The sequence below is a fragment of the Ranitomeya variabilis genome, chromosome 7 (genome assembly GCF_051348905.1).
Source record: "Ranitomeya variabilis isolate aRanVar5 chromosome 7, aRanVar5.hap1, whole genome shotgun sequence".
NCBI classification, from domain to species: Eukaryota; Metazoa; Chordata; class Amphibia; order Anura; family Dendrobatidae; genus Ranitomeya; species Ranitomeya variabilis.
Genome location: NC_135238.1, coordinates 22,282,770 through 22,295,968, shown reverse-complemented (window position 1 = coordinate 22,295,968; position 13,199 = coordinate 22,282,770). Strand labels below are relative to the sequence as shown.

Here is a 13,199-nt window from a genome sequence, read left to right as displayed (position 1 = left end):
TTTTGGGAATTTGAGGGACAGAAGCTGCAGGAGTGGAGAGATACAAGACATTGTAAGGGAGAGAAGCTGAAGGCTGTAGGGAATATAATGGAGAGTAACTGCAGGAGAGGAGTTGAAGGATAAGGGTGTGTTCCCACAGTCAGTAAACGCTGCAACCCACAGAGGCCAGATGTTACAGTATAGTGGATGGGGTTTCTTGAAATCCCATGTCCACTATGCGTGCACTGACGCCCACGGCTTACCTGCGGAGACGCACATGCGGCGCGTCTTTCCAGACTGCAGCATGCCTGTCTATCTTGCGGAGACGCTCAGTCTCCGCAAGATAAATATCAGCCGTACAATGTATTGGGGGGCGGTAATTTTGCACAGTTCAATTAACACCTGCGGAATCACCTGTGTTCAATAACCGGCAGCACTTTGGACCCAACAGACAGTTCTCAGAGCGCTGCCTAATACTGAACGTCTGCACATACCCTAACAAGCCAGCTCTGCATTGAGAACTGCACTTGTACGGATCGGGAGAATGTACTTCAAATGCTGCAGATTAGTGGGAACTGAGAGGGAGTAAAAGGCATAACTAATGTTCTTGGGCTCTGGTGCAAAATCTGCAAACAGTCGATTAGTAATTGACATCATTCTGTGGTCTGGGGCACTGACAGCCACTGCACTGTATATGGCTCCGCCTCTGAGGAGCAATTCTGATCATTAAGAACCATGGGGCATATGCAGTAATCCGAACTACAAGCCCCGGGAAGAATCTGGTCTCATGTCTCTAGTGGGGCCCCATATTTTATATCTCATAGGCTGGGGTCACACATGCGAGTTTTACGGACGTAAGAGCGCAGAAACTACGTCCGTAAAACTCGCATTACATACGGCACAATTATTCTCAATGGGGCTGCTCCTATTAGCCGTATATTACGGTTCAGTATTATACGGCTTTCTACGGCCGTACAAAATCGCAGCATGCTGCGTTTGTCAGCGTACTGCGCAAATAATACGCCAATGAAAGTCTATGGGGGCGCGAAAAATACGGATTCCACACGGACCTGCAGTGTGACTTGCGAGAAATACGCAGCGCTGTTAGTGAAAAGTCGGTAATTCAATTGCCGGCTTTTCATTTCTCCTGCACAAACCCGACAGGATATGAGACATGGTTTTCATACAGTAAACCATCTCATATCCCCTTTTTTGTTGCATATTCCACACTACTAATGTTAGTAGTGTGTATGTGCAAAATTTCAGCGCTGTAGCTGCTGAAATAAAGGGTTAAATGGCGGAAAAAATTGGCGTGGGCTCCCGCGCAATTTTCTCCGCCAGAGTGGTAAAGCCAGTGACTGAGGGCAGATATTAATAGCCAGGAGAGGGTCCATGGTTATTGGCCCCCCCGTGGCTAAAAACATCTGCCCCCAGCCACCCCAGAAAAGGCACATCTGGAAGATGCGCCAATTCTGGCACTTGGCCACTCTCTTCCCACTCCCTGTAGCGGTGGGATATGGGGTAATGAAGGGTTAATGCCACCTTGCTATTGTAAGGTGACATTAAGCCAGATTAATAATGGAGAGGCGTCAATTATGACACCTATCCATTATTAATCCAATTGTAGGAAAGGGTTAAAAAACACACACACACATGATTACAAAGTAGTTTAATGAAATAAACACAGCGGTTGTTGTAATAATTTATTGTTCTCCCATTCCATTTCCAGGACCTCGCTTGGCAACATAATAAACGCACAAGATACATACCTTCTGCTGTCAGATCTCCTCCCACGAAGTAATCCATCTGAAGGGGTTAACTAATATTACAGGCAGGAGCCCTGCAAATGCAGCTGTGCTCCCTGCCTGTAATCCCCAGCGAATGAATGAAATGTAGGTCATTGACCTACATTTCCTTCAGTCGCGGTGATGCGCCCCTGCTGGATGTTCTCATGAACTGCAGCCTGGGAACTTTTTCCCACGCTCCAGGTCATATGAGGACATCCACCAGGGGGCGCATCACCGCGACTGAAGGAAATGTAGGTCAATGACCTACATTTCATTCATTCCCCGGGGATTACAAGCACGGAGCACAGCTGCATTTGCAGGGCTCCTGCCTGTAATATTAGTTAACCCCTTCAGATGGATTACTTCGTGGGAGGAGATCTGACAGCAGAAGGTATGTATCTTGTGCGTTTATTATGTTGCCAAGCGAGGTCCTGGAAATGGAATGGGAGAACAATAAATTATTACAACAACCGCTGTGTTTATTTCATTAAACTACTTTGTAATCATGTGTGTGTGTGTTTTTTAACCCTTTCCTACAATTGGATTAATAATGGATAGGTGTCATAATTGACGCCTCTCCATTATTAATCTGGCTTAATGTCACCTTACAATAGCAAGGTGGCATTAACCCTTCATTACCCCATATCCCACCGCTACAGGGAGTGGGAAGAGAGTGGCCAAGTGCCAGAATTGGCGCATCTTCCAGATGTGCCTTTTCTGGGGTGGCTGGGGGCAGATGTTTTTAGCCACGGGGGGGCCAATAACCATGGACCCTCTCCTGGCTATTAATATCTGCCCTCAGTCACTGGCTTTACCACTCTGGCGGAGAAAATTGCGCGGGAGCCCACGCCAATTTTTTCCGCCATTTAACCCTTTATTTCAGCAGCTACAGCGCTGAAATTTTGCACATACACACTACTAACATTAGTAGTGTGGAATATGCAACAAAAAAGGGGATATGAGATGGTTTACTGTATGAAAACCATGTCTCATATCCTGTCGGGTTTGTGCAGGAGAAATGAAAAGCCGGCAATTGAATTACCGGCTGTTCACAGATATCGCGCTGAATGAAATCTAAATACAGAATATATATATATGTGTCTCAATGACATATATATATATATATATACTGTATATATGTTTTCCCTAACATTTGAGCACATAAATCCATTAGATGTCGGTTTTGCAAGCCTGCGCGAAAATCTCGCAGTACGGATGCCATACGGATTACATACGGAGGATGCCATGCGCAAAATACGCTGAAACACCCTGACTACGGATCAATATTTTGGGGACATTTCTCCGTATTACGGCCGTAGTACGGACGTATAATACGTGGCGTATTGTCTTACGCCATGTGTGACCCCAGCCATACACACAAGGATCAGTAGAATAGTGACCTCGATCCCAGTGTGTTCTGCTGTAGTATTATATTGACACTGACCCCTCTTTTCTTTTGCTGTTCTTTAAGAGGTTTCGAGGTGTGGATAGGATTCAATGACACCAGAAGTGCAGAATCCCTCCCTGCAGGAAAGCGGTTTGACCTGGAAAGCTGTCAGAACTGGCTCCCGGGGGAGCCTGAGCCAGCCCAGGCGGATCGCTGTGTGAAAATGGGACCCAATGGGGTGTGCAACCAAGACCTGTGCAGCTCAAAACACAGCTACGTGTGTGAATACAAGCCAACAGGTACATGCCTTTCACAGGTTCTGGAGATTTGGGCATTTTTATGTAATACAGTATGTACATAGACATGCCAGACGATCAGCTACCAACCTGGTTCTACAATATACATGTATGCAGCGCCCCCCGCAGGAGGAAAAATGCAATACAAGCCCCAATGGGGGTCTACTTATCAAGACCCCAACAATTGGCTGTTCTAGCTAATAAAGCAACCACTGAGAATTATTATATATCCAAGCAAAACAATAGGCCTCCCATGTAGTACAGCGGCAGCGGAGCCTATCTGTGCAGTAACTCTCCACTTTGACCAATAATTGGGCTCGCAAATGGGGGACCCCTCTCACTATCTCACAGGGGTGGTCTACTGTCATTTCTTCATTGGTTTTCATTGTTTTTCTTGTTTTTCCAGACCTTACCCTAAATGCTGAATACCTAGTGGTGGGATCATCAGTGTTTGATACAAACTGGCCCTTGCAGAACTTGTCAAGAGCGGAAAATCTGTCTTCTCCTGATTGGGAGGTAGAGGTGGGTACAAAACTGAGGACACACATCTGTCATGATCAGGAGGTTCTGTGGAGTGCAGCTCTGGAGTGTAATGCAGGATGTAACTCAGGATCAGTACAGGATCAGTAATGTAATGTATGTACACAGTGACTGCACCAGCAGAATAGTGAGTGCAGCTCTGGAGTACAATACAGGAGGTAACTCAGGATCAGTAATGTAATGTATGTACACAGTGACTGCACCAGCAGAATAGTGAGTGCAGCTCTGGAGTACAATACAGGAGGTAACTCAGGATCAGTAATGTAATGTATGTACACAGTGACTGCACCAGCAGAATAGTGAGTGCAGCTCTGGAGTATAATACAGGATGTAACTCAGGATCAGTAATGTAATGTATGTACACAGTGACTGCACCAGCAGAATAGTGAGTGCAGCTCTGGAGTACAATACAGGAGGTAACTCAGGATCAGTAATGTAATGTATGTACACAGTGACTGCACCAGCAGAATAGTGAGTGCAGCTCTGGAGTACAATACAGGAGGTAACTCAGGATCAGTAATGTAATGTATGTACACAGTGACTGCACCAGCAGAATAGTGAGTGCAGCTCTGGAGTATAATACAGGATGTAACTCAGGATCAGTAATGTAATGTATGTACACAGTGACTGCACCAGCAGAATAGTGAGTGCAGCTCTGGAGTATAATACAGGATGTAACTCAGGATCAGTAATGTAATGTATGTACACAGTGACTGCACCAGCAGAATAGTGAGTGCAGCTCTGGAGTATAATACAGGATGTAACTCATGATCAGTAATGTAATGTATGTACACAGTGACTGCACCAGCAGAATAGTGAGTGCAGCTCTGGAGTGTAATGCAGGATGTAACTCAGGATCAGTACAGGATCAGTAATGTAATGTATGTACACAGTGACTGCACCAGCAGAATAGTGAGTGCAGCTCTGGAGTATAATACAGGAGGTAACTCGGGATCAGTAATGTAATGTATGTACACAGTGACTGCACCAGCAGAATAGTGAGTGCAGCTCTGGAGTATAATACAGGATGTAACTCAGGATCAGTAATGTAATGTATGTACACAGTGACTGCACCAGCAGAATAGTGAGTGCAGCTCTGGAGTATAATACAGGATGTAACTCAGGATCAGTAATGTAATGTATGTACACAGTGACTGCACCAGCAGAATAGTGAGTGCAGCTCTGGAGTATAATACAGGATGTAACTCAGGATCAGTAATGTAATGTATGTACACAGTGACTGCACCAGCAGAATAGTGAGTGCAGCTCTGGAGTATAATACAGGATGTAACTCAGGATCAGTAATGTAATGTATGTACACAGTGACTGCACCAGCAGAATAGTGAGTGCAGCTCTGGAGTATAATACAGGATGTAACTCAGGATCAGTAATGTAATGTATGTACACAGTGACTGCACCAGCAGAATAGTGAGTGCAGCTCTGGAGTATAATACAGGATGTAACTCATGATCAGTAATGTAATGTATGTACACAGTGACTGCACCAGCAGAATAGTGAGTGCAGCTCTGGAGTGTAATGCAGGATGTAACTCAGGATCAGTACAGGATCAGTAATGTAATGTATGTACACAGTGACTGCACCAGCAGAATAGTGAGTGCAGCTCTGGAGTATAATACAGGAGGTAACTCGGGATCAGTAATGTAATGTATGTACACAGTGACTGCACCAGCAGAATAGTGAGTGCAGCTCTGGAGTATAATACAGGATGTAACTCAGGATCAGTAATGTAATGTATGTACACAGTGACTGCACCAGCAGAATAGTGAGTGCAGCTCTGGAGTATAATACAGGATGTAACTCAGGATCAGTAATGTAATGTATGTACACAGTGACTGCACCAGCAGAATAGCGAGTGCAGATCTGGAGTATAATACAGGATGTAACTTGGGATCAGTAATGTAATGTATGTACACAGTGACTCCACCAGCAGAATAGTGAGTGCAGCTCTGGAGTATAACTTTCCATGTCTACTAACCTCTTTTTCTTCATTGTCTCAGGTGCTGATTTTCCCTGAGTTTCGCTTTGCTCAGACAGTCTACTTATCAGCTCTTGAGTTTGTGACTGAGGATCTGCAAGACGACATCCAGATGAGATTCCAAGTATACAACCCGAGTGCAGAGCAAGGTGAGGGACACACAGTTATATCTGCGTAAAAGCAACTATCTAATAAAGACATCCTTTCTATATGTGCTAATAGGGCATGTGGACATCATGGAGGAGGACCCCGCTTGTATGTATAAGGGGCTCACTCTTAGCACAGACGGCCGTTCATTTGCATTCATTCATCTTCATAGCTGCTGCTGCAAAATCAGCCGATCGCATAGAGATCATCTGACTATAACGATTACTGCAAATGATTTTAGCAGCCATTTTAGTTTTTACTATTTCTGTTACTCATTTTGTAGAGCAGGAGGTTCTTGAAGATGGGGCTTTATACCCCTGACACGGTCCTTAGGCCAGAACTATATACCCCTGACATGGTCTTGAGAACAGGACTGTATAACCCTGACACCGCCCTGAGGACAGAACTATATACCCCTGACATGGCCCCTGAGGACAGGATTGTATACCACTGACACGGCCCTGAGGACAGAACTGTATACCCCTGACATGGTGCCTGAGGACAGAACTGTAGACCCCTGACATGGTCCCTGAGGACAGGATTGTATTCCACTGACACCGCCCTGGGGACAAAACTGTATACCCCTGACATGGTCCCTGAGGACAGGACTGTATACCCCTGTCATGGTCCTGAGGACAGGACTGTATACCCCTGTCATGGTCCTGAGGACAGGACTGTATACCCCTGATATGGTCCTGAGGACAGGACTGTATACCCCTGACATGGTCCTGAGGACAGGACTGTATACCCCTGACATGGTCCCTGAGGACAGGATTGTATACCCCTGACATGGTCCCTGAGGACAGGATTGTTTACCCCTGACATGGTCCTGAGGACAGGACTGTATACCCCTGACATGGTCCTGAGGACAGGACTGTATACCCCTGACATGGTCCTGAGGACAGGATTGTATACCCCTGACATGGCCCTGAGGACAGGACTGTATACCCCTGACATGGCCCCTGAGGACTGGACTGTATACCCCTGACATGGTCCCTGAGGACAGGATTGTTTACCCCTGACATGGTCCTGAGGACAGGACTGTATACCCCTGACATGGTCCTGAGGACAGCACTGTATACCCCTGACATGGTCCTGAGGACAGGATTGTATACCCCTGACATGGCCCCTGAGGACTGGACTGTATACCCCTGACATTGTCCCTGAGGACAGGACTGTATACCCCTGACATGGCCCCTGAGGACAGACCTGTATACCCCTGACATGGCCCTGAGGACAGGACTGTATACCTTTGACATGGCCCTGGGGGCAGTTGGACAATGAGAAACTTAATCCAAATGTAAAATAGCTAAAACATGCTGGAAATTTGACCAAGCTATGTGGTTACCACGGAGATGACACAAAAACATAAAAAAATAACTCCCTGCTTGGTTTGCAGTGGAGGCAGCGTCCGAACCTAGGGTGTGGGTATAACACAGCGCCCGTATTATAATCATATGGCTAAATCTGGGCACATCATTCATCATGGCCGGGGATATGGGAGGGTGTAGTCCTCATGACATGTATGGTACGGCTGCAGTTAACCCCTGGAAGACTATATGGATAGATAGATTCTGTTCTCTTCTTTCCAGATTGTCCTGGTAAAAGTCCGACTTCCCCAACCACCACCGTGGCCATCAATGAGAATCCCCCCGAGTGCGAGGAAGATCTGGGGTCCTCTAATTACACAAACAGCAGCCTACCGGAGGAGAGCGGCTGCTTCCCTGCCAACGAATCTACCGTCTCTGCCACCTCGGTGCCGACCCGGACCAATACCAGTCTCCCCGACTTCATTCTGGTGAAAGAATTCCTGTTCAGAATTCCTCCGGGAAACGCCACACAGTATTTGGTAATGTGCCAAGACGTTGCCTTTCCTTGCAGTTCTGCATTCTGATGTTCCTGTTATTAGTCCTGGATATTTAAAATTGGGTCCCTATAGGGACTAATAAAAAACATAGGTAAAAAAATTATTAAAAAATATAACTTACCCCCAAAAATCACCCCCATCTTCTTAACACATATATATATATATATATATATATATATATATATATAGCGTAATGTAGCAAATATATATTTTTTTTCATATTTTGTGTTCTTGCGTGCGTAATTACCTATAAAGTGAATGCCAAAACGGAAAAAAAACTGGATTGCCACAATTCCACCCCTAAACATCCCATAAAAAAATTATCAAAATGTTGCGGTGATAAAGATAAAAACTACAGCCATCGACGAAAGAATTAAAAAAATTACGGATTTCAGAAAGCAGCAACATAAAATAAATTAATTATTTTGTAAAATTAAGAATTTTTTTTAACAACTACAACCCAAAAAACTTGGTGGAATTGTTTTTTTTACTCATTTTACAGCATCTGGAATTTATTTCTGTGTTTCAGCACATTATATGGTAAAGTGAATAAAGTCATTCCCAACCACAACGTGTCTGGTGAAACAACAAGCACTCATATAGCTATGTAAAAAAAAAGTTATGACTTTTAGAAGAAGTGAAGGAAAAATTAAAATTGGCCATGAGGGAAGGAGTTAAGGAAGGGATGGGTAATAAATGGGCAAAAGATCCCCCGATTCTAGCGATTGGTAGAGGTTCCAGCATTCAGACCCCGCCCATTCTAACATTATCCACCTATCCTGTAAATAGATTTTAATTGTCCCTCCCACGCTTAAGATATAGCCCAGGTTTTATGGTCTTTGTGTCTTGAAATAAGTTTTCCGCTTTGCTCACTGAAGCCCTCTATCATTCTGTTGATGATAAGTGTGGGAAGGACAGTGACAACCTGGAGAATATTTTTGAACTAGAAGAATGGTTGTCATGTTTAATCTATCCACCTCTTCTCTAAGGCAAATAAATTTTATTGGGGCATTTTCAGATTTTGTATTATGATGACCTGATATTAGGACGATTTAGAAGATTTCTTTTTGTTGACTTTTTAGGCCTCTTTTGGAGATGTCCGTGTCGAGATGCCACCAGGTTCCCTCCTTGTTCTCCAGCACGATTCGCCACCAAGGAAGTTTCTACATTGCCACCCTTCCAGATCTTACCACGTAATTCGTCAGCAGAGTTGGATGGACTGTATTACCGGAGATCTTCTCGGAGAGTCGTTGGTCAACAATTCCGTGGCATATTGGCCCAGAACACAAGATGGTGGAGCCTCTTGCTCCATAAGAGTTGTTGGAACCACTGAAGAAAGTTCTCTACTTTTTGGCAATCAATCAAATCGTGGTCTCCGACATCCTGGTAGATACACCGCCATGGCGAGGTTTAGAAACCATTTATTGGAAGCTAATCATACCTGTACCTTCTCTGTGATGTCCCCGATTTCAGGCTTGAAAGTAGTCTACCCAATCGCCCAAGATGATATCTACTACATCCCTGTCAATTATACCGTTCTGGTCCTCAAACTCCTCACGGGATCTAATTCTACGGCCTATTGGGTTGGCACCAACCAGAGCTGGAGTTTTGGGCAATCATGTCCTCCGGTGATTTCTGCCCGTAACGCAGAGTGTGATACAGTAAGAGGGGATGTGTCGTACGCTGAGATCAATCTGAAGGGCCTCGGAAAAGGATTCGTGGATGTCATAATATTGGTGCAAAATGAAATAAGCTCAGAAAACAGAACAATAAAAGTAAAAGCGGAGGAACCTATCAGAGGACTGAGCATGAGCCCGTACCCACAGGAGAGAGTCCTGGTCAACGTCCAGGTGGTAGGTTGCAATACCATGCATGGAGAATCCCATCTTGGACAGTCCCCCTTTATTTAGTCAGGTCCCCTAACAATATGCTGCTGAGAATGTCACTGATCAGGTATAATCCTTGGGAAAACCTGTCTATCAGTGTCCAATTTCCTTGCAGTGCCTCCACTGGTGAAATGAAGTATTACACAGTTTCCATTCAAATCAATGACCTTTTGTGTACTGCCAGACAGAATCGGTCTTCCAGAGCGATAGACGCTCTTGGTATCTGCTCTCCACTCTGATATAACATGAGCATCCTGCTCACATAAACCGCCTTTGTTAACTAAAAAGTAATCCAGCTCTTAAAAAGTTTGTCGACATTAGAAACCCATTTTCATATACCATGAAATTATAAGTAATAGAGCGGGGGTTCTCTAATTATTGGAAAGCAGTAAAAAGAGAGTGTCTCCCTCTTCGGAGGACCCATCCTGACCTGGATTGTACAGATGCTTCATTGATTTGAATGGGCATTGTGCAATACCTCATTTTACCAGTGGTGGCACTGCAGGGAAATTCAATGCTTACCACCAAGTATCCTCCCTGAGTAAGGGGACCACTTATAGTCAAGGAACCCTTTTTAATATGGAGGGATTGTTCAAGATGGACAATAATTTTAAGCAGGGGTGGGTATTTTGAGAATTCTGAAAATGTTGTCCATCTACATTACTGTACAGGGGGGGTTATCTTATAAAATAATCTGTACCTCTCCTTTTAAGCTTTGATAAAATTTCATTTATTTTATTCATTGTGACTCTTGAAAACAAAGAACTTGTGATGGTGACTGTGGACTGACCTGGTAACTATCAGGAAGTGACTGAATTCAGAGTTCTGCTGTGCAGGTGGATTCTGCATCTTCAGAACATTTAGCAGAACACTGTACTTTATTATTGCATATGTTGCACAAACCGCAGCCGGTGACTGGCAGCCAACCCGCCTGTGCAGTGTTTTTCTGTCTCTCCCTCTATCCGGTTTCCCAGAGCGATCTCACCATGTGCTGTCCTTATGTTCAAATCCACATCCCGTTATTAAAGTTATTATAGGCAGCGCTGACTTCTTAAAGTGGATGTTCAATATTAGAAAGAAAATAGGTTGATTAATCTTAAACAGTCCCCTCCCCCTTGTACACAGGATCTGCATGGCATTGGAGCTCTGCTCCAGTCACTTTAGTGTTTAGGAGTTGAGCTGCAATACCAGACATAACCATTAGACAGGTGTGGCGCTGTTTCTAGAAGAAAGCAGGTTTTTTCTTCATCCTTGGTTGGCCCTTAATATGCTTGAGAATTGCATAAATAGAAATCTGAGTTGTTATTATTGGGATCCCTGTGATCTATGTTTGGAATGATGGCTTCATTGATGCTTTCTTCTCATCTGTATCCCAGACATATACTTTTTTTCAAGTTGGAAAACAAATTGGAAACACCACTAAATTAAAATAAGGGTTTCAGATGATTTTCAACCTCCCTACCCCCTATGAACCAGCTTAAAATTGTGATTTGGTATCTAACTATTGGATCCGCCCATGAGGAGCTTTGGAAATATTTCTGGCACGCTGATAGCATTAAATTATGGCATTGCCATTGATAGACTGCCCAAAATCGCCTAAGCTTCCTGACTGACTTTCTTAATGTTGGAATGCGTCTTAATTAATAGGGAGTTTCTGACAATTGTGAAACCTCCTAAAGGAAATTCTCTGGTAAACTTACTGATAATTGTGATTTGGTCTCATGGTTTACTCCACCCATGAAGAGCTTAAAGAGGATTTCTGACAAATTAAAAAGTTTAAATGCGATCATTATCATTTACAGACTAGCCCACAACTGTCCAAGCTTTTCTAAAGAGCGGAAATATGTCTTATTTAAAAGGGGGTTTCTGACAATTGTAAAATCCTCCAAAACAAACTCTATTATAAACATACTTAACACAGTCTGCCTTGGTTCTCTACCATTAGCCCCTCCCACGAGGAACTAAAGGGAAATTTCTGAGGAATTATTAGGCAGTTCCTATTATTCTGAAAAGTTTGTTCAATGTCAACTGTAATATTCCACCATATGTCATGTTCTCCTGTCTTACAGAACAATGTGGCTTCTGTGGAATCCGGATCCGATGTGGTGTTCAAATGGATCGTGGATGATCGCTCCTCTTTTACCTACTCCTACACCAGCTTCAATGTAATCTACCAGACATCAGCTGTGTACAAGTTAACGGTATGGAGCTCTGCTGATATGATCGACCTTATTTACACACATATATCAACTGTTCTGTGAGCCCGGTACTTCTTCAGGGAAGGGACTCAGGTTCACAGTCCTGGAATCAGAGATCTGAGCTGCTATTTGAGGGGTTTTAGCACCGACAGACTGGTTTAGATTCCTCCTTGCTTACTTAAAATATCTTAATGAGTACCTGGTTAAGGAATGGAAGATTTTATGACCCTCCCCCAAGGAGCCATCGTTAGTCATAAAATGAATCATCACCCACTACCTACTTCCCGTCATCTCAGTAGTTCAGGCATTAGCTCTTCCGCTAGGATGAAGCATGCAGTAGTTCATATCTCTGGTTTATAGACCCCTGTGAGCTTTAGCCTTTAGCCATTTTGGACGTTCAGTTGCTCCATTGGGTCTCCTATATATCTCTTTAAGTCACGCAAGGAATTCCGGCACCACTTGCCATAATATAAACTTGTGTCTCCTTCACAGCTGACCGCCTCCAATCACGTCAGCAATGCCTCCCTAACCTACAATGTCACAGTGGACAATATGAACCCAATGCAAAACCTTCAAATCAACGGGATCCCAAGCATCGTGACCCAAAATGCATTGCTAGAGCTCTCCGCCACCATCATGGTGGACTCTGCCATTGATGCCACATTCAGGTGAGTCTCCGTTATGTTTTTTTTTTTTATCTGCTGGACAGGGAAGACTTGAAGACTGATGTCACATTATGTTGCCCCTTTTAGATGGGCGTTTGGGGATGGCACACAGCAAGATTACCATTTCAAGCCTCCATATAACCAGTCCCTCTTCCCAGTCCCTGACCCGGCCATTCATATGGTGCTCATAGAGAATAACATCACCCATATCTTCCAGGAGTCCGGTAAGATCCAAAACGACCACATATATAATATTATGCATTTATACTGTAGTTTATGCTTCAGATTAGGAATTATAAGTCTGATCCAAGGTGGAGAACTCCTTTAAGACACTAATATGCAAAATAGGTCTCCACAGCTGCTGCGGAACTGCAATTCTAATTTTTTGGGGTGCATGCGTGGAATTGTAGTTCCTTGACAACATGACATGATTCCAGTTAACTGCTTCTCG

General features: G+C 44.1%; 1 protein-coding gene across 1 annotated transcript in view; it reads left to right on the top strand.

Annotated features, from left to right (window-relative positions):
- PKD1 (polycystin 1, transient receptor potential channel interacting) overlaps positions 1 to 13,199 on the top strand; it is a 104,552-nt gene that overhangs the window by 47,381 nt on the left and 43,972 nt on the right. The window contains exons 6-13 of the mRNA XM_077274462.1: positions 3,238 to 3,452; positions 3,856 to 3,971; positions 6,008 to 6,134; positions 7,725 to 7,981; positions 9,082 to 9,852; positions 11,955 to 12,086; positions 12,576 to 12,751; positions 12,836 to 12,972. Of these exons, the coding sequence (XP_077130577.1) occupies positions 3,238 to 3,452; positions 3,856 to 3,971; positions 6,008 to 6,134; positions 7,725 to 7,981; positions 9,082 to 9,852; positions 11,955 to 12,086; positions 12,576 to 12,751; positions 12,836 to 12,972 (1,931 nt within the window). The remainder of the gene's footprint in view (positions 1 to 3,237; positions 3,453 to 3,855; positions 3,972 to 6,007; positions 6,135 to 7,724; positions 7,982 to 9,081; positions 9,853 to 11,954; positions 12,087 to 12,575; positions 12,752 to 12,835; positions 12,973 to 13,199) is intronic.